Source organism: Bufo bufo, chromosome 1 (genome assembly GCF_905171765.1).
Source record: "Bufo bufo chromosome 1, aBufBuf1.1, whole genome shotgun sequence".
NCBI classification, from domain to species: domain Eukaryota; kingdom Metazoa; phylum Chordata; class Amphibia; order Anura; family Bufonidae; genus Bufo; species Bufo bufo.
In genome coordinates this window covers 770400128-770421182 of record NC_053389.1, presented here as the reverse complement: position 1 = coordinate 770421182, position 21055 = coordinate 770400128, and the positions used below count along the sequence as shown (strand labels likewise).

At 45.5% G+C, this 21055-nt stretch overlaps 1 protein-coding gene across 4 annotated transcripts in view; it reads right to left on the bottom strand.

The window, feature by feature from the left end:
- SORBS3 (sorbin and SH3 domain containing 3) overlaps positions 1 to 20471 on the bottom strand; it is a 57354-nt gene extending 36883 nt beyond the window's left edge. Inside the window, exons 1-9 of one of the 4 annotated variants that reach the window (XM_040414784.1) lie at positions 19837 to 20471; positions 18424 to 18579; positions 16313 to 16373; positions 13395 to 13476; positions 10682 to 11213; positions 9014 to 9112; positions 6226 to 6259; positions 2527 to 2588; positions 1037 to 1095 (exon numbers count right to left, since the gene is read on the bottom strand). In XM_040414784.1, coding sequence (XP_040270718.1) covers positions 1037 to 1095; positions 2527 to 2588; positions 6226 to 6259; positions 9014 to 9112; positions 10682 to 11213; positions 13395 to 13476; positions 16313 to 16373; positions 18424 to 18579; positions 19837 to 19935 — 1184 coding nt within the window. In that variant the 5' untranslated portion in view covers positions 19936 to 20471. The remainder of the gene's footprint in view (positions 1 to 1036; positions 1096 to 2526; positions 2589 to 6225; positions 6260 to 9013; positions 9113 to 10681; positions 11214 to 13394; positions 13477 to 16312; positions 16374 to 18423; positions 18580 to 19836) is intronic. The other 3 variants (XM_040414785.1, XM_040414782.1, XM_040414783.1) reach the window with 3 other exon arrangements.
- Between the last annotated feature and the right edge of the window lie 584 nt (positions 20472 to 21055).

Genomic DNA, 21055 nt, shown 5'->3' with positions numbered 1-21055 from the left:
GGTAATGACAGACTGCATGGCTAGGAGTCTGGATTTTATACACCTGTGGTAATAGCAGACTGCATGGCTAGGGACTGGATTTTATACATCTGTGGTAATGGCAGACTGCATGGCTAGGGGCTGGATTTTATACACCTGTGGTTATGGCAGACTTCATAGCTACGGGCTAAATTTTATACACCTGTGGTTATGGCAGACTTCATAGCTACGGGCTAAATTTTATACACCTGTGGTAATGTCATACAGCATGGCTAGGGAATGGATTTTATACACCTGTGGTAATGTCAGACTGCATTGTTAGAGGCTGGATTTTATACACCTGTGGTAATGTCAGACTGCATGGCTAGGGGCTGGATTTCATACACCTGTGGTAATGTCCCACTGTATAGCTAGGGGCTGGATTTTATACACCTGTGGTAATGTCACACTGTATAGCTAGGGGATGGATTTTATACACCTGTGGTAATGTCAGACTGCATGGCTAGGGTCTAGATTTTATACACCTGTGGTATTGTCACACTGTATAACTAGGGGCTGGATTTTATACACATGTGGTAATGTCACACTGTATAGCTAGGGGATGGATTTTATACACCTGTGGTAATGTCAGACTGCATGGCTAGGGTCTGGATTTCATACACCTGTGGTATTGTCCCACTGTATAGCTAGGGGCTGGATTTTATACACCTGTGGTAATGTCACACTGTATAGCTAGGGGCTGGATTTTTTACACCTGTGGTAATGTCAGACTGCATTGCTAGGGGCTGGATTTCATACACCTGTGGTAATGTCACACTGTATAACTAGGGGCTGGATTTTATACACATGTGGTAATGTCAGACTGTATGGCTAGGGGATTGATTTCATACACCTGTGGTAATGGCAGACTGCATGGCTAGGGGCTGGATTTTATATACCTGTGGTAATGGAACTGAATGAAACACCTGAATTTAATGATCAAGAAGATACTCTTCTCCACAGTGCATATTTCATATCATTTCAAGTAATGTAAATGAATAAGGTTCTACTCACTTACTTTTCTGACTCTGCCACAAAGTCAAACTTTACAACAGCTTTTGAAACTGGTGAGAGATCCTGAAAATTAGAGTTCAATGGAGACAAGATAGAGATGACTATAATTTACAAAGATTGTAAAGAAAACCCAAAAAACATTGAAACCATGCACAGTAGTAGCCACTGAAGGGTAAGTTCACACTCGGAAAATGTTTGACACTGAAAATCAGTTCCATACCTCTGAATGGGGTTGTTACTACGGTAGGTGCTTTGATTTCAGCAAAGCCCCATTTAACTGAGTTGGAAAGTCACAGAAATTTCTGCAACAGATCTGATTTTTGTGAATTCACACAAATAAATCTATTTTGAAAGTCTGAGGGGGTGATTTATTAAGACCAGAGTTTTAGACCTGTCGTGAGCAGAGAAAAGTCGCAGATTGTGGCTCAAATAACCTTTTTGCCAGAATCTGCGTCAGATATATGCCAGAATACTGGCGTATATCATTTAGTAAATGACCCCCTGCGTGTTCTCCGTTACAACCAAATTTTTGCTAGTGTCCTACTGCATCTAAAACAAAAAAGGAAGCCACTTTGTAATTGGCCTTAATAAGAAATTTCCCACCGTTTTGTTTGTGTAGCTCCCATGCAGGTCTATGCATCTCCATGGTAACAGAACACAAACCAACTCTGTGTAGTCTGACCTTGCATTCTGCTATTTCTGAGCATAATAATATAATAATATCTATGAGCATAACGAGGGTGTTGACCTGTGAAAACCGCTGGGACATAAACTCATTTTTGAAAACCGTACCAATGTGCTGTGAAACGTCCGCCTATCTGTGGCCACTACATACGGTAAAGTTTTCTGCAGATTTGAATACATTCACTATATTTCATAGGTCAATCAAAATGGCACGTGACCCTACCTTACCTATCTCCCAATGAAGCAGAGCTGAATTTGTCATTCATGTGTTTCTGCACCATGATAAATCTTTAATTTAAAGTGTAACTGTCCTTCTTGTTTTTATTTGTGTAATGTGTCGGGGCAGTGATAGTGACCATTTTTGTAATGTACTTTAATTAATGAAATCGGACATTTCTATTAGAAGTGGCCCATTCTGAGCCTTAACAACGCTTCTCTGTCTTCTGTTTTGAGCAGGTCTCCTCAGTTATATAAATAGAAGACATAGGAGCGTTGCTAAGGCTCAAAATGGGCCACTTTAGAGCTATTTTTCTAATAGAAATGTACAATTTTAGTAATTAAAGTACATTACAAAAATGGTCAGTATCACTGCCCCTACACATTACAAAAATAAAAAAAAGAATGATAGTTACACTAGACAGATACAAAACCACTGATACCACAGTGAAATGTGTATTCACAAATGCCAACTCTGTAGATTTGTCCTTTCCCTTATATCACAGCATTTTTTGGCTATGATTTCATAATTACAGCCCAAACATACCACAGGTGCCCTAAATCTGTGCATTACCTACTATCTGTATCCCTCACCTGCTGCTCCTCTGTATACCGTCTTCTGGATTTGTTTACTGCTGGCTCAGTGCTGCCACCTGCTGGACACAATATGAGATTACAATAAGATAGAGCATAAAGGGGTATTCCAATAATTGAGCGGGCTTTGACAGAGGTGGGGTTCTGACCAATGAGATGCCCAGTAGTCACTAAGGAGGCACAACCCTTTGGCATTGCTGTGATATAGCGCAGTTACCGATGAGGATTCATTTCAATGGGAGCAGTGCTGCAGTAACAAGTTCTGTCCACTGCACAAGGGACGAGACGTGTAGTTCCAGTGGCAAATTCCGACACTGGAGCTACTGCAACACAGCTGATCGGTCAGTGGCGTACATAGAGAAGTAAGGGCCCCATAGCAAGGATCAAACTAGGCCCCCCACACAGGACAGAAGGGTTTCTGCCTAAACCCTTTTCAATGATTCTAGGGTCATTTTTCCACTGCCTCATTTGCTTAAAGTTGTTCCTTTAGAGAGTAGAGTCCTGACCAAGTTTTCACCCCCAGTAGAAGAGGGGATGATCTCAACTAAGACTCGGCCCCCTCTTGCCAAGGGGCCCCATAGAAATCGCCTGGTCTGCCGCTATGGTAGTTACGCCCCTGTGATCGGTGGAGATGCAGGGTGTCGGACACCAACCGATCAGATAGTAATTGCTGATCTTGAGGACAACAACCCCTTTAAGATTAAGTAATCTCTCTGACAGCTGCATTTTACAAGCTGACGATATCCCATCCATCTTCTGTGCGGGTGGTTCATCCAGGAGAAATGTATCCTCCCCATTCTTATTATAGGAGATGCTTCACTTCATTACCAGGCCTGTATTTTCCTGGCAGTTGCATTAGCACCAGGACATTGTTCAGTAAAGCCAATGGGAAAATGAGTGACTATGCATTATAAGCAGTCTTATTAAAGGCCAATTCGGGATAGGGAGGAAAAACAATAGCAGGCCGCACCGGGAACGAGCCTTCCTAGCGTCACCCACGATGCTAGGAAGGCTTGTCCCCGTCGCGGCCTGCTATTGGCATCCTCCCCCCATCACCGGATGTTTTGATCCGGGCGACGGGGAGATGCAGCGGAGGCTGTGTGAGCATCAGGAGCAACGTGGGTGCCGGGGAGCGGGGTAAGTACAATCTGTATGAGGGGCATTACAGGGATGGGTTAACACCTTTAACCTGCCACACTTCTATTGGTGAAGAACATGTGTCTTCCCTGTCCAAGTGTATGGACAAAGAAACAACTGCGTAGGCCTCACACAGCCATTATGTAGTGCAATAAGGGAATAACTTATAAGGAAAGCTTCTAAGATATGATGACGTCATCTCCATAGGTGGACCTTCACCTTTTCCCAGTCTATGACATGAGTAGATGGAAGCAGACCTTCACCTTCTCCCAGTCTATGCCATGAGTAGATGGAGGTGAACCTTCACCTTCCTCCAGTTTACGCCATGAGTAGATGGAGGTGGACCTTCACCTTCTCCCAGTTTATGCCATGAGTCGATGGAGGTGGACCTTCACCTTCTCCCAGTCTATGCCATGAGTAGATGGAGGTGGACCTTCACCGTCTCCCACTCTATGCCATGAGTAGATGTAGGTGGACCTACCTTCACCTTCTCCCAGTCTATGCCATGAGTAGATGGCGGTGGACCTACCTTCACCTTCTCCCAGTCTATGCCATGAGTAGATGGCGGTGGACCTACCTTCACCTTCTCCCACTCTATGCCATGAGTAGATGGAGGAGGACCTACCTTCACCTTCTCCCAGTCTATGCCATGAGTAGATGGATGTGGACCTTCACTTTCTCCCAGTCTATGCCATGAGAAGATGGAGGTGGACCTTCACCTTCTCCCAGTCTATGCCATGAGTAGATGGAGGTGGACCTTCACCTTCTCCCAGTCTATGCCATAAGTAGATGGAGGTGGACCTACCTTCACCTTCTCCCACTCTATGCCATGAGTAGATGGAGGATGACCTACCTTCACCTTCTCCCAGTCTATGCCATGAGTAGATGGAGGTGGACCTTCACCTTCTCCCAGTCTATGCCATGAGAAGATGGAGGTGGACCTTCACCTTCTCCCAGTCTATGCCATGAGTAGATGGAGGTGGGGCTTCACCTTCTCCCCCTCTATGCCATGAGTAGATGGAGGTGGACCTACCTTCACCTTTTCCCAGTTTATGCCATGAGTAGATGGAGGTGGACCTTCACCTTCTCCCCCTCTATGCCATGAGTAGATGCAGTTTTGTAAGATTAGAGAAACATGCCTGCTTTTCTAAAAAAAAAAAAAAACTGTGCCATGCCTGTCCACAGTTTTGCCCTGTTCACTGAGCTGCAGTACCATCCAACATGGACAGGGGTGGTGCTGTTTCTGGAAGAAAAACACCATGTTTTTCTCATTCTGGACAACTCCTTTAGGCTTGTTCCATTTATGCTGTTTTTATTTTTTTGCTGCCTTTTTATGCATCTAGATGTTACTTTAATGTCTATAGTGGATAATGGAATCCATTACAGACAGTGCATTGTAAACATATTTTTGGTTGTATTTTTAGTGGTAAATAAGTGTGAAGAATGGGTTGTCCAAACTTAGAAACACTTTAGTAAGGATCTCCCTACATGTGGGCTACATACCGTATACAGATTATAGCTATTGCCTTTGCGGCCACTAGAGGGGGTCTCCCTGCAACCTAATTTATTATTGAGTTCAATTGGAGCTATAGAAATCTATATGGAGTAAGGACCAACTATTAAAATTAAGCTAAAAGACAGCATTTATCATAAAATTGTATGGTTAAGATTAAATTATAGATACGCTATTCTAGATCACCACCGGCAGCCCCTTAGCACGACACTTAGCCACAAAAAAATCAATTATATAATGTTAACCGCTAAACCACCCGAGACCTCATTATATATTACTTATAGTGCTGTCCCTGACCACCAGGAATAATAGATATAAATGTACCCCTTCGTCACCCTAGATCACCAGTGATACTACAAGGTATTAACCTAGACTACCCTTATATTATCACTAACCCTTAAAACATCCTCCGCAAAATGTGTTATGTAGAAAGCTAGTATAATCACGGGTGGCGGGGGAAGGAGGGAACTTTGGCTGAAACCTTTACCAGCTCTGTCAGCACCAATGCACTTGGAAACCCACTAGAGGTAACAGACATAAATATACCCCTTCATCACCCCAGACCACTAGTGATACCAGGTATTGACCTAGATTACCAGGGACATTATCACTAACTCTTATAGCATTCTATGCAAAAAAAAAGTGTGATGAGAAAGTTAGTATAATCAGGGGTGGAGGGGGAAGGAGGGAACTTTTACTGAAAATTACCAGCTCTGTCCGCACCAATGCACTTGGAAACTCACCAGAGGTAATGGGTATAAATGTACCCCTTCATCACACCAGACCATCAGTGATACCGGGTATTGACCTGGACTACCAGGGATATTTTTACTAACCCTTAATGCATTTTATGCAACAATGTGTGATGTCTTACAGTGTAATCAATGATGGAGGTGGAAGGAGGGAACCATTACCATCTCTGTTGGCACCAACGCACTTGGAAACCCCTATTTAAAAATCCAGTGTTTTCCCCATACACTACATTAATTCTGTAAACCTGGTTTTGGTTTACCTACAAATTCCACAGTCTTTATCAATACCTGTCTCACCTGCTTGGTATGAATTTCTCCGTAATATAAGTTCCTGCAATGACACAGAAAGAATGAGTGAGATCCGAGAAAACACATTGTCCACCTTCACGGTGCACAGAGATTTACGCATTCCAGGCTGTGAAAGACGAAACTGTGCAAGCGGACGTCCAGAGCGTGCTCATTTCTCATGTACCCTTTATCATCAGCAACTTTAGACTAAGGGCTCATGCACACGACTGTACGTATTTTGCAGTCTGCAAAAAACAGAACCGCAAAAAATACGGATGGTGCCCCTGTGCATTCTGTATTTTGCGGAATGGAACAAGCCGGCCCCTAATAGAACAGTCCTATCCTTGTCTGTAATGCGGACAATAATAGGACATGTTCTATCATTTTGTGGATGGTACGGAACGAACGTGTGCTGTCCGCATCTTTTTCTTCCCATTGAAGTAAATGGGTCCGCATTCGACCCGCAAAAAAATAAGGATCAGATGCGGACCCAAACCACGGTCATGTGCATGAGCCCTTAGCTGTAATATGGAGCTGGGCACGTAGGACATATACGGAAACAGAATGCACACGGAGTACCTTCAGGTTTTTTTGCAGACCCATTGAAATGAATGGTTCCGCATACGGTCCGCAAAAAAAGCAAAACGGAATGGGCACGGAAAGAAAATACATTCGGGTGCATGAGCTCTTAGGGCGAGGAGAAAATCCGTAATTATGTAGGTGAATGTGACCTCACAAGCCTCTCTTCTCATAGATCCGCCCGTGCACCAGCGTCACGTTTCCTGCGTTATTTGCACTTCTGGGTCTCCCTGCATCCTTTGCCCGACACTCGCTATCACTGTATCACAGGTCAATATGATGTGACGGCAAAATTGTCCCCCACCTTAATAAAAAAAGTGCCACGTGATGCCAGGCGCTAGTGATACATGGATCTGTCATGATTGAAATGGGTAAAGGGTGTGAAAGGCATTCATGTAGAGGTCTGTGTGAACGCATCATATGTGAGACCATATATCACAAAAATTTCCCTGGAGAGCAAATTATCTGTCAGAGACTGGCAGCTATACAAGTGTGATCTCAAAGTCCACGGTGGGCAAACATAGTCCTGCACAGCAGTCCACGTCTACAAACTATATATATATATCCTCCATATAGGAGTCAGAGAGTAGTAGTCACAGAGGAGCCATACTGTCCCTTAAAGGGGTTGTCCCATTAAAAATACTCTACATAACCAGCACCTGGATCTGAGTATTTTTATAATTGCATGTAATTAAATATTTAGTATCGTTACGGAGCTATTTAATTACATCTACCAGTGTGGTTCCACCCGCTGTTTGTTCTTTTTCTTAATTCTCTTTCCGCCGCACTGACATTGCTGGACTCAGTACCGTCCTTCAGCTGCCACCAGCCATATCTACTGTTAGAGCTACAGCAGAAAGGATATGCCCCCTGACATGTGATAAGGGGAATGCTGCAGCAGGAAGGACACATCCCCTGAGCTGCAGCACAAAAGGACACCCCCCCTGAGCTGCAGCAGGAAGGACACGCCCATGAGCTGCAGCACAAAGGGACACGCCCATGAGCTGCAGCAGAAAGGACACATCCCCTGAGCTGCAGCAGGAAGGACACATCCCCTGAGCTGCAGCAGGAAGGACACATCCTCTGAGCTGCAGCAGGAAGCACACGCCCCCGGAGCTGCCAGAGTGACATAAATCTAGCACAGCAATTGAAGCAATGAATGGTGAGATCTCTGGAGCCATGTGAGGTACAGGGCTGGTTCTAGCTTTGTTATATAGCGATTGTCATGGACGGTTTGGTGTCCGATTTTACACATTAATCCTGCCAGAGCTGTAACAGCGGTGCCTGCAAAATGTCCCCACCAATGTCACCAGACTCTATGTGACATCCAAAGTACAGAACTAAAGCAGTCACAATCAGTACGGTACTATATATGTGTAATCCCCCTCCCCATTATGTCCACCAGTACTGACACCTGACACGAGGCTGGCTCCAGGGACCTTATACAGTCATATCTATGAGAAAACAAAGGACTTCATCCGATGCGGACTGGCCCAAAAACAACAATAAGCCAGTGAGTCAGTAAAAACCACGTCATTTTATCCAGTCTGATGTGTGCAAATGCCAAAACACACTGACGGGGAGAACAGCCCGGCCCCCATCTCAGTGCTCGGTGCAATAATGGAGAGCAATGCAGATGTGTCCGGAATAGGTCCCCTTTAAAGATTTGAAAATCATGGCGACTACAACATGGACTAATAAAAACGGATATATTTGCAAACGTGAACGGAGCAGGACTGTGCTAATCCAATGGTGAGGACAGAATCGGGCACATGCCACGTGGATCTCACCTAGGGCTCATGCACGCGGCAGTATCCTTTTTTGCGACGGAACGACCGGCTCCTAATAGAACAGTCCTATCCTTGTCCATAATGCGGACAAGAATAGGACATGTTCTATAATTTGGTGGACGGTACGAAACGAACGTGCGCGCTGTCCGCATCTTTTTCGGCACCATTGACGTGAATGGATTCACATCTAACCCGCAAAAAAAATGCGTATCAGATGTGGAACCAAAACACGGTCACGTGCATGAGCCCTTAGCTGTAATATGGAGCTGGGCACGTGAGGTCCCTTAGGGATCAGTTCACAAAGGTGCGGTAGCGGAACAATGGACAGAACCCAACAGACCTCATTATAAGGCAATGGGATCTTTTAGGCAGCGATGGAGCCTTTGGTAGCAGAGACATCCATCTACAGCCGGTGCGCCACTTCTTACCTCGCACTTCTCTAGTGTTGCTTCGGGACGCTGTTTTCGCACCTCCAGGTCTTTGTCCAGTTCCTCTGTGAAATTACGCAAATCAGTGTCCAGCTGCTCCTGGAAGTAAATGTATATGGAAGTCGGTGGAGTAATGCAACGGCAGTGCAGGCCGAGCCCATTACATACAGGATTGTGGTGGAAATGCCATGAAGACCTGTTAGTACATTGTGCAGCTCATGGACTACTACATGGGTGTTATCTTCAGACTCCTATCATTGACCTATCAGGTTTGGATGAATTTCCCCTTTAAAGGGGTGTCCAATATAATAAATGTTACATCATCTTAATTTTTGCCCAGCATTTCTCGGTTGCATTCTCTGCTTTGTACAATCTGTTTCGTAGAAGGACCCCTTCACGATTAACTGATCAGTGGGTGTCACCCTGCTGGAACCTCCAGCAATCAGCTGCAATCGGTGTGGGAACCAACCAGTAAGTGCTCAATTTCCCTACAGCACCACCAGTGGAGAAATTAGGAATTACACCCTTCTCATTTAAACATTTGTAATGCGAGGAACCGAGGTGTCCCCCAAAGAGAAGGGCACTCGATGTAGCTGCTTTCTTCTTTGGCTAGTAGATGAGGGTCCTGTATGGGTGTAATAACTGAGCAAAGCCTCTACACCAGATCTAACCTGACAGATATGTCGCGGTATTACAGCTTTCTATCCGTGCCCCCCAGTTAAGGGGCAGTTACAAAAGTAGAACACCTTTTCTTCCCTCAGGGCACTCCCTGATGTTGAGGCTCCTGCCTGTTGGTACTTGGGATGCCATTGGTGTTAGGTTTTTTAGTAGGGTGCAACGCAGGAGGTGTGGGGTGCAATGGCTGGTGTCCGGTAATAGAGTCATTGACCAGGCCAGTTGGTGCAAATAAACAGATCTCTCTTTACTAAAGTTCAGAATAGGAGTAGTAGTTCATCTAACACCAGTTGCCAGTGCAATTCCTTCCCTATAGCACTGTATGGATGGATAGCAACAATGATGGGGGTTGTGGTGATCCTTCTCTCTGTCCTTTTAAAGTCTCTCTGCAGAACCTTAGGCATTCAATTGTATTTTTTTGTGATATAGGTTCTGTATACAGAATTAAGATACGGCTGGCCAAACCGTCTCATAGTGTGGAAAGGTGCGCTGCAATATACCGTCCTACAGCGCCAATGTCTTTATCAGCCTTAAACAAGCACAATACCTTGCAGACTGACTCCAGTGCATGGCCTTGCACATTCTGGGCCTTCTCTTTCTCCCTCTCTCTGGAACACTTTTGGTAGTTGTAACTGTCTCAGAGATATTGGTTCTCTGGGACTCAGGCCTAGTACTGAGACGCAAACAGACATGTGTCCTCTTAGTAGCACAGACTTTCCACTGACTAGGGGCAAACCGAGGTCCTTCACCTAGCAACCTAAAGTTTTTTCAAGATGGTTAGCCCTGACCGATCCATACAGTGCTTTAAGGTACACAAACACATTAAATTGAAATATTTCACTTTAGCTATATCACATTATAACAATCAAACGTTTACAGTAACCCTATTCTGGGGTCTCACAATATGGATCTAACCTAAGTTTTTATTTCTAGATCAAGTAATTTGCATAAGTGAAACCAAGTGTTAGTCCCAGAAATACAAGCTTTACTTACTAGCATCTTGGAGGTGGATCTTCTGGGCTCCTTGGAGGTGGGACTTAAGATGCGTGTACCAGAGGTGGTGCTTGCTGGTGAAGAATATTTAGACTTTTGCTTGAGACTTTGAAGTGAGGTTGTTTCCTTATTATTTTGTGAACTGTGGGACGAATGATCAGGGAAGACGTGTCGTGGACCAGGTTCTGATGTTTGATGCTTGCTGCTGGTACTGGACAACACTTGCTGAGGCCGTTGGGTGTTGTAGTTCTGTGAAGAGTTTGTGGTAGTGGATTTATTGATAAAATGTGACGCTTTCGATGAGTAGTATGGAGATGTCTGTGACGGCTGACGAGAGGAAGAATGTGGTAGTGTGGTGGCATGCGGTTTAGAGACATCTGGAGGTGTTTCTATTTTAAGGGTGCTGCTGGACTTGCTCGGAGATTCCCCAATGTTGGACTTTACTGTTATATGTAAATGTGAAGGGTCTTGACTTCTTCGTTTAGAATGATCCACCATGTTGGTCCAACCGTTATTTTCATCTGCTACAAACCTATGGCCACAAATAAAAAATATCAACAATTTTCACTAGAAAAAACAGCACAAACAGCCCATGCGAGGTAGAGGTTACAGATTTCGCACTTCGGCCCAAGAGTATTCAAATGATACCTCTAGATCAGGGTATTTTAACATGGTGGTTACCATACACACCAGGGGTAGACTGAGAAGTAGGGGTGGAAAAAAAATCTAAACCTAGTTTCACACTAGCGCTAGGGTGGCTTTCTTCCAGCCTATTCTCTGCATATTTGCCAGGTTGTGCTTGGATCTCCACCGGTGCCCACTATAGTTAATGGGGCAGGATGGGGATGTTCAAGCTTGCCGGATCTCTAGTGCTGGTGTGAAACTAGCCTAAGAGTTTCCCCATATTGTAGGTCTAAACTGGAAGCAGGTGGGGCCAACACGAATAGGCCGGACCAGCAAACCGTCAGCCATAGACACATTAATGGTAGGTGCAGCCAGTTTTAATAAACTAGAACAGAGATCCCTGATCCTTATGTGCAGCTCTATAGCACATCATCATTACATACATATATATAGTCCTATAGTGAGACAATGCACACCATAACTATATATTCACAGCCCAACAGTGATATATGGAGCGCAAAATTATATATACAGCCCCATAGTGATATATGGAGCCCAGAATGATATATACAGCCCCGTAGTGATATTGTCACGAGGGTATCAAGAGCCACGTCTGACTCCGTTATACCCGGGGTCAGGAAGTCGCAGCGGGTGGCTGCGCGCTCTATATCGAAAGATCACGTTGTTTCTTAGTGATTGTTTTCTGTGTTTGCCTTGCTATCCTTTTTGTCTCTCTCAGGGATCCGTAGCTTCTCCTCCTCAGCTGTTTCTTGTCTGCCACTCCCTACCTCCTTATATTCTCCCCTCACACTTCTCTAGTTGCCAGTTATAGAGCTTCCTGCCTGGACATCTATACTGACCCACTGGAGTGGTTAATCCTGGTTGTTGTTCCTGTGTGCTACCCTCCGGATCCCTGTTGGGCTTCTTGTTGTCTCCTGTTGTCGCCCACCTGGGAATATATGTTGAGTTTGTATTGTCTGTCCTCCCCTTGGTGTTTTCCCTTAGAGTTAGTGGTGCGGACTAGTGTTCACATCGCCCTGTTCACTACCTAGGGCTCAGCTCAGGGAAAGCCAGGGCTTTAGGCACGTGATCGGCGTACGGGTGAGGAACCCGTCTAGGGACGTCAGGGCAGCCAGGTGCCAGCCGCCAGGTGAGTCAGGGGTCACCACCTTCCCTCTCACTTGGGCAGGGCCTTCCTCGTTCCCTCCCTCTGTGTCACGTATGTGATAGCCACGCCGACCGTGATAGATATATGGAGCCCAGAATGATATATACAGCCCAACAGTAATATATGGAGCCCAGAATGATATATACAGCCCCATAGTGATATATGGAGCCCTTAATGATATATACAGCCCTGTAGTGATATATGGAGCCCAGAATGATATATACAGCCCCATAGTGATATATGGAGCCCTTAATGATATATACAGCCCTGTAGTGATATATGGAGCCCAGAATGATATATACAGCCCTGTAGTGATATATGGAGCCCAGAATGATATATACAGCCCCGTAGTGATATATGGAGCCCAGAATGATATATACAGCCCCGTAGTGATATATGGAGCCCAGAATGATATATATAGCCCCATAGTGATATATGGAGCCCAGAATTATATATACAGCCCTGTAGTGATATATGGAGCCCAGAATGATATATACAGCCCTGTAGTGATATATGGAGCCCAGAATGATATATACAGCCCCATAGTGATATATTGAGCCCAGAATAATATATATATAGCCCCATAGTGATATATGGAGCACTATGAATACACATACAGCCCTGTAGTAGCACATAGCACATGTAGGAGGAGGATCACTATAAAAAAACATGATCAGGGTTTGGCTCGTACATAGACTATGTCCCTTCTTACTACAATTGAACTTAACTAATGTAATGTCTGTATGGATGAGGAGATGTACTACTAGGCTCAGAATGCTGAGCTACTGAATTGTTTTTTCAGGTGGCCGGCCTCATCATGTCTTAGCTGGATAGGCTCGCTGGGATTTTTCCCCAGTAGAGTCAATGTCCAATTCCCCCCTTATACATAGTACCAGTCATGAAGTTGACCCCATGCCTCACTTGGATTTGGTTGATAGAATGAAAGCGTCTTTATGATGATCTGGTTTTGACAAATTATCGTCCCCATCACTGTCCTCAGAATCTGAAGGAAATAAAAAAATTAAACTGAAAAATAGAACAACTTTGCAATTAATCTTAACGAAAAATGTCCTTCGGTTTTTGCGAATGCAGCTCCTATGTATGCTATTAGGTGGGAAGGAGGATCATGCGGCAGCACAGGGGAGAAGGGAGACATTTTGCAATGGGTGTCACTTTAGGGTGTGCTCTAACAGCTCAGCTCATCTTCACTTCACTAGACATACTGCTCTACCAACTATACTTTAGCTGTACATAATACTTACCTGTACATAATAAACTACACACAACAGACCCTAATCCTAAGGTAGAGAGGTGCCATGTATAGTGTCCCTAATCGGCATAAATACTGCCCCTATTTGATGTGGATAGTGCCTGTAGTTAGCATGGATATGGCTCATAATTGGTGTGGATACTGTCCCTAATTGGTGTGGATAGTGTCCTTAATTGGTATGGATAGTGTCCCTAATTGGTATGGATAGTGTCCCTAATTGGTGTGGATAGTGTCCCTAATTGGTATGGATAGTGTCCCTAATTGGTGTGGATAGTGTTCCCAATTGGTGTGGATGGGGTCCTTAAAGGGGTTTTCCGAGACTTCAATACTGATGACCTATCCTCTGGTACAATGTACGGTGCAGTGTTTGAGCACAGAGAAGGCCGGGGCACTCACAGGAGCTCCGCTGCCTATTCAAACAGCTGATCGGCAGGGAACCCAGGTGTCGAAGCCCCACTCATCAGATACTGATAATCTACCCAGAGGAACACCCCTTTAATTGGTGAGGATAGTGTCCCTAATTGGTATGGATAGTGTCCCTAATTGGTGAGGATAGTGTCCCTAATTGGTATGTATTGTGTCCCTAATTGGCATGGATAATCTCCCTAATTGGTATGGCTAGTCTCCCTAATTGGTAGGGATAGTGACCCTAATTGGTATGGACAGTGTCCCTAATTGGTGAGGATAGTGACCCTAATTGGTATGGATAGTGACCCTAATTGGTATGGATAGTGTCCCTAATTGGTATGGATAGTGACCCTAATTGGTATGGATAGTGTCCCTAATTGGTGAGGCTAGTGTCCCTAATTGGTATGTATTGTGTCCCTAATTGGCATGGATAGTCTTCCTAATTGGTATGGCTAGTCTCCCTAATTGGTATGGATAGTGTCCCTAATTGGTATGGATAGTGACCCTAATTGGTATGGATAGTGACCCTAATTGGTGAGGATAGTGACCCTAATTGGTATGGATAGTGACCCTAATTGGTATGGATAGTGACCCTAATTGGTGAGGATAGTGTCCCTAATTGGTATGTATTGTGTCCCTAATTGGCATGGATAGTCTCCCTAATTGGTATGGCTAGTCTCCCTAACTGGTATGGATAGTGACCCTAATTGGTATGGATAGTGACCCTAATTGGTATGGACAGTGTCCCTAATTGGAATGGATACTGTCTAGGGATGAGCGATTCGCATAAAAATTAGAATACTATACTGAGCTCCGTACAGAATTAGAATGTATTGACTCCGATGAGCTGAAGCTATAGGTACCACTTGAAATCGAGTTCGTAAAAGGTTTTTTACAGTAGAAATACATTTTTGAAGTTATTATCTGAAGTCTCACGAGACTTCGCGAAGTTATAACTTCTGCTCATCGGAGCCAATACATTCTAATACTGTACGGAGCTCCCGCTCCGTACAGTATTCTAACGAAGTTTTATGTGAATCGACTTTGGATGTTTCATCCGAAGTCGATTCGCTCATCCCTAATAGTGCCCCTAATTGGCATGGATAGTGTCCCAAAGTGGTGAAGCTAGGGTCCCTAATGAGCTATCCTCACTAATTAGGGACACTATCCACAGCACCCCCTACCTTAGAAATACTGTGGACAGGTAACATCTATTACATACAGTTACTCAGTTGGTACAGCATACATGAAAGTGGCACCGAAATTATAATGGAAAGATTTGTACCTCCATGTTGTGGACCAACTCCTGGTTTTGGCTTACAAATGCTGATACAAAACAGGGACCAAAATATGTAAGTGTGAACATGGCCTTACAGAGTGCAGTGTACAATCAGAGAAAACCCCTTGGTCCAATTCTTTTACTTAAAAAAATGAGTCTCTGAACAGTGGGCCTCACCTCTTCTTTGGTGAGCAGTAATTGTTTCTTGTTCTCCTGTTGTGCCAAGTAGTGTGCTGAGGCCCCAGATGTGAGGAGCGGGTGACGTCCGCATCAACCAAACACAATTACTCTTGTGAACAAAATGCAGCAATAGTAGGGGTCATTTATTAAGACTAGCGTTTTAGAAACTGGCCCTAATAACCCTGCGCTGGTGCTTGATGCGCCTACATTAGGCTATTTTCACATCTGTATTTTCAATTCCGGCTTTGAGATCCGGCAGAGGATCTCAAAACCAGAATTAAATGGTTCAGTTTTTTTTCCCCATTCATTGGAAATGGGGACAAAACTGATCAGGATGCATAAGTATGCATCTATTCTGTTTTGTAGCGCTTTGGTGCCGGACACAAAACCACTTCAAGCTGCGGTTTTGCATCCGGTTTGTGAAACAGAACAAAACAGATCCAGCGCCCGTTGACTTACAATGATTTTCATACTGGATTCGGTTTGTTCCGTTTTGATTTAATACAACCGGATCTGGCCGAAATGTGAAAGTAGGATGATGGATCATGGATTTGCTGACTGTCCCTGCCACAGACAAACTCATAGACAAGGCTCTCTCTTCTGAGCCAGTCACCAAGATGATATGTCATTTTATATCTGAGAATTTGCACCTGTCCAGAACATTGGAGATCTATGAAAATTCAGTTTGTGGTGATCACTGACCTGACATCTGGTGCAGAACCTTGTACATGTTCTTGTACCATTCTCGAGGCTTGTCAACACTCTAGAAGAGAAGAAAGTAAATTAAAGGGGTTTACTGGGACCCAGCAACCCACCTTATAGGGGTTGTCTCATCTCATACTTTGATGGCATATCACTAGGATATACTGGCAAAGTCAGATAGGTGTGGGTTCCACACCTCTTGCATGAAAAAGAAAGGTTCTAATTACGGTCTTGAAGTTGCGTGGATTAGCCATTCTGGAATATGGTCAAGTGATGCTCCTTTATGGAAAATCCTACATCTATCAACATCACCTCCTTTACCAGCCTTCCGATCTCGTCTATAGATATGGACACCACTTCATGACAGGAGGAGGTGTTGTGGATGGGGACAGAACATCTTTCCTGCATGAGCAGATGAGGTGGATTTGAGACGAGTAGTTCTGGCCCTGTCCATGGCACCTGTCCTGTCATGGGCTGAGGACGTGACGTGCTCTTCCATAGAACAAACCGGAAACCTGGTAAAGGACGTGACATCAGCAGATGTAGGATTTTCCAAGGAGGACTGTCACGTGACCAAGGTTCCAGAACGGCTGATCCACAAAACTCAGAGGTGGAAAGTTTACTGAAAACTTTCTTTTGCAGTCAAGCCAGTAAGTATGTTTTGGACCCAGCATAACACTAGATGCAACTCTAGCAAGGGTGACCAGGGGGTAAGTGTTCATCTCCTGAGATGCGTTTCATTATTGTTAGCTTTACTGCAATAAACTTACCTGCCCAGGCTCCAGCTTCGGCACGGCCACGCCTGGAGAGACACGCTGCTGAACCACACCCCCTGGTGATGCGACCGCATTCTTAGTAACAGGATGCAACGCTCTTTCTCCCTGCAGCTGGCGTATGTTGGGGGAGATTAGCAGTGGGCTGATTGCTCAGCTGCTCTATTCCTGTGTGATAGTGTTTCTGACTAATGGAGCGCCAAGTCATGGACCTATCAGGTTCTGATCCAAGGACTTGGCGCTTTATTTAAATCCCTTCCTGACCATACACCAGTGCCAGTAATAGTCTTGTTCGGCTCACTAGCTATGTTCTTTGTTCCCTGCTCCTGCATTTGAGTACTGATTCCTCTATGCTTCTGACCTCGGCTTGTCTTCTGACCACTCCCTGTCTCTCGCTTGGTACTGCGTAGCCCATCTGGTTGTGACCCATTTCCGTACGACTCTGCTTTGGTGTTTGTTTGTCGGTTGGTGTTTGTTCGTCTCTGCACTTACTTAGAGTAGGGGCCATCGTCCAGTTGCGGTTCTGCCAAGTAGGGCATATACTGCAAGCAGGTAGGGAAAGCGGACTGGGTTCTAGGTTAGGGCACACTGTCTCTCTCTGTCCCTACCTACAGGCGTTACATTTACTTTGTTGCCATCATATTAATATAAAGAACAGGAAAGATTGGTCTTTTAGATGCCGTAGCACCCCAGTAAACTAGGGTTTGTGCTTCCTGTTTACCTGCACACCACGTATGTTACAGGGGTTATTCCCATTCAAGTGAATGGGGGGAGGAAGCTGTAATTACACCACTACAAAGTAGGTATGGCCTGCAGGTGTTAAGGGAAGCAGCACTCACGCGAACACTGCGGCCCCTTCAAACAGCAGATCACCAGGAGTGCCGGAAGTCAGACCATCACCTATCTGGTATTGATGATCTATCCTGAGGATAGGTCATCAACATCAGTAGCCCAGACAACCGCTTTAAAGTGGCAGACATAGCGCCTGTGCAGTCAGGTCAGCTGCACAAGGACCCAGGTGGGGCACTTCCCAGCTGTAGTGCAGTAGTGCCCAGGGTGCACTGCTAAGCTGAGAGTTGTTCTTAGCGGGCCGACAGGGCAAATCTTAGCTTTGAGTTGGGGGACCCCAGACATAACTTTGGTTGGGGCCAAAGTCATCCCTTGGGACTGGGAATCAAGAACCCCACAAAAGAGACATGAGTCCTATGTGGCCACCCTGCGGATATTTCATACTTGAGTCATACTTTTGCAATGGCTGGACAACCAGAAATTGCAGATTACCGCATTACACAATGTATATACAACTGCTATATAGCACTTGGAAAAGTGCGGACTTACAGATCTGGAGGCGAAGGGCATGCCATCTTCATCTGTTGGTCCAATGCCCTCATAGCGGATCCATCGCCTCTCTATTTGCGGGCTTGGACTGTCCTGGCTATCATCAGTCAGTATCAATGTGGCCTTGTATAAGAGATCGCCCTCATCGGCGCCGTCCTGCTGAGCGATATTATGGTATAATACAACTGCTACCGGGTAAGCAACAAGATAAAACAATGAAGAGCATGTGTGCTATTCACTGACAGCAAGAAATCTGATAGTGGAACAGTTGTACAATGTGAACCCCACAAGCACCCTTTTGCATCTCTCATTTTAGGTATTTGTGGGAATACTATGGTAACAGACCCCTCTGTGATAAGTTTTGACCCTATGGGCACCAGCGAGTATGTTCATCACCAGGCCAGATGGTGCCATGTGCAGTACCTCCTATGGTTGCCCACAACATTATAGGTGATAGGTGTCTGATCACTTCAGGTCTCACTGTTGGGACCCCCATCCATTTCAAGAACGGGTGTCCCGTGTCTCCCGTATGAGTAATGCGACGGCTGCGCAGACGAGCTGCCATTATCTACAGCACTGGAGACGATAGCCATGCACTGTAATCAGGCATTTCCATCAGTACCATAGAGACTGAATGGAGTGGCAGCCCGCATGCTCGACTGCCATATTCTTGTGATCATGGGGGTCTTGTAACCTGTCGAAAGGTGATAAGTTATGATTCTGGAAAAATCCCTGTCACATGGCATTATAAATAGTGGCGTAATAGTATTGCCATATAGTCTAGTCATAAACACTCTATATATAGTGCCTTATCAACGCCACATATAAATACGCCATATAGTGCCTTAGCACTGGCACGCATAAACGCGCCATATACTGCCCCATCACCGCCACATATAAACAAGCCATATAATGCCTTATCACCGCCACGCACTGCCGAAATAACATCGCCATAAAGCTGCCTAAATAATTCTTCCACAGAGAAGGCAGCGGCAGGCGATAGGATTGGGGACCAGGTGTGAGATTAGGGATCAGGCTCTGAAAACCAGTGGCACCCCCCTTCGTCCACTATGGATAATGCGCCCCTATTTATAGCCAGCGTAAAAGGAGACACAGATTTCTGCTCCGATATAATAGGCAATTTGCGATCATACCAATAATTAGCGTACACAAAGTAAGAGATGGGATCAGTCACTGATGGAGTCACACGTGTTGTCAATGCCGAGGTCAGACGTCCCGATAATAAATACTGGAATGTTAATCTGAAAGCTCGGTATCTATGGCCAGCTTTAGCTTCAATTACAATATTACAATCCTGACAACGCATTCCACAACCAACATGACACATCTCGTTACCCCCCCATCTAACCCTTTCCAGAAGAGGATGGTGGTTATTGTCCGGTGAGGTCTTACCGTACGTGCATTGTAGGTCGGTGAAGCCCCCCGGTTCTTTTTCTTCTGTAGGTGAGGGGGGATGAAGTCATCCAATGTTAAAGATAGGTGTGGGTCCATCCTTTGCAGCGCCTCCTGCTGGTGGTGTCATATAATAAAGTATTCCACAGACCACTATGTGGTATTATAGGTGTCCCACCAGCCTCAAACAATCCACTTGTTACACAGGCAGCTCTATATGACGTGTCTGATGACGCTTCTGTACACAATGCTGCGATCTGCCCTGTATAGACATCCAGAGCTCTGTATTCTTAGTCGACTGTCCTGAAAGGCTTGCACTCAATTCCTCTAGGCGGTTGCACACGTCATCTCCTGACCCACACGCTTCTGTATCTGATCACACTGCAGATGTCTGTTCTTCAAAGCGGAATGGTACACACACCCTGCACTATAGTGCTCCAGCACTCCCCTGCTGCTTTTTCCATAGTAGTGTACACACATCCTCCTCCTGCCCAGCTAGTGCCACACAACACACCCACCCCCTGAACTCTGCCCTGAGAGCCCAGATAAGTAATTCCCAGCAAGGGAACTCCTACAGCCATAGATCTCAGCTGAGGGAGGAAAAGCTGTGCAATACAAAGTGAAGGCAGGGGAGACAGAAGATACTGGAGGACTGGTATCACTGCAGAGAGAGGGAAGGCTGTACAATACAAGGGGAAGGCAGGGGAGGCAGGCAGGCAGGGGAGGCAGAATATACTGGAGGACTGGTATCACTACAGAGAGAGGGAAGGCTGTGCAATACAAGGTGAAGGCAGGGGAGACAGGCAGGCACAGGGGGACAGAAGATACAGGAGGACTGGTATCACTGCAGAGAGAGGGAAGGCTGTGCAATACAAGGGGAAGGCAGGGGAGACAGGCAGGCACAGGGAGACAGAAGATACTGGAGGACTGGTATCACTGCAGAGAGAGGGAAGGCTGTGCAATACAAGGGGAAGGCAGGGGAGGCAGGCAGGCAGGGGAGGCAGAATATACTGGAGGACTGGTATCACTGCAGAGAGAGGGAAGGCTGTGCAATACAAGGTGAAGGCAGGGGAGACAGAAGATACTGGAGGACTGGTACCACTACAGAGGGAGGGAAGGCTGTGCAATACAAGGTGAAGGCAGGGGAGACAGGCAGGCACAGGGGGACAGAAGATACTGGAGGACTGGTACCACTACAGAGGGAGGGAAGGCTGTGCAA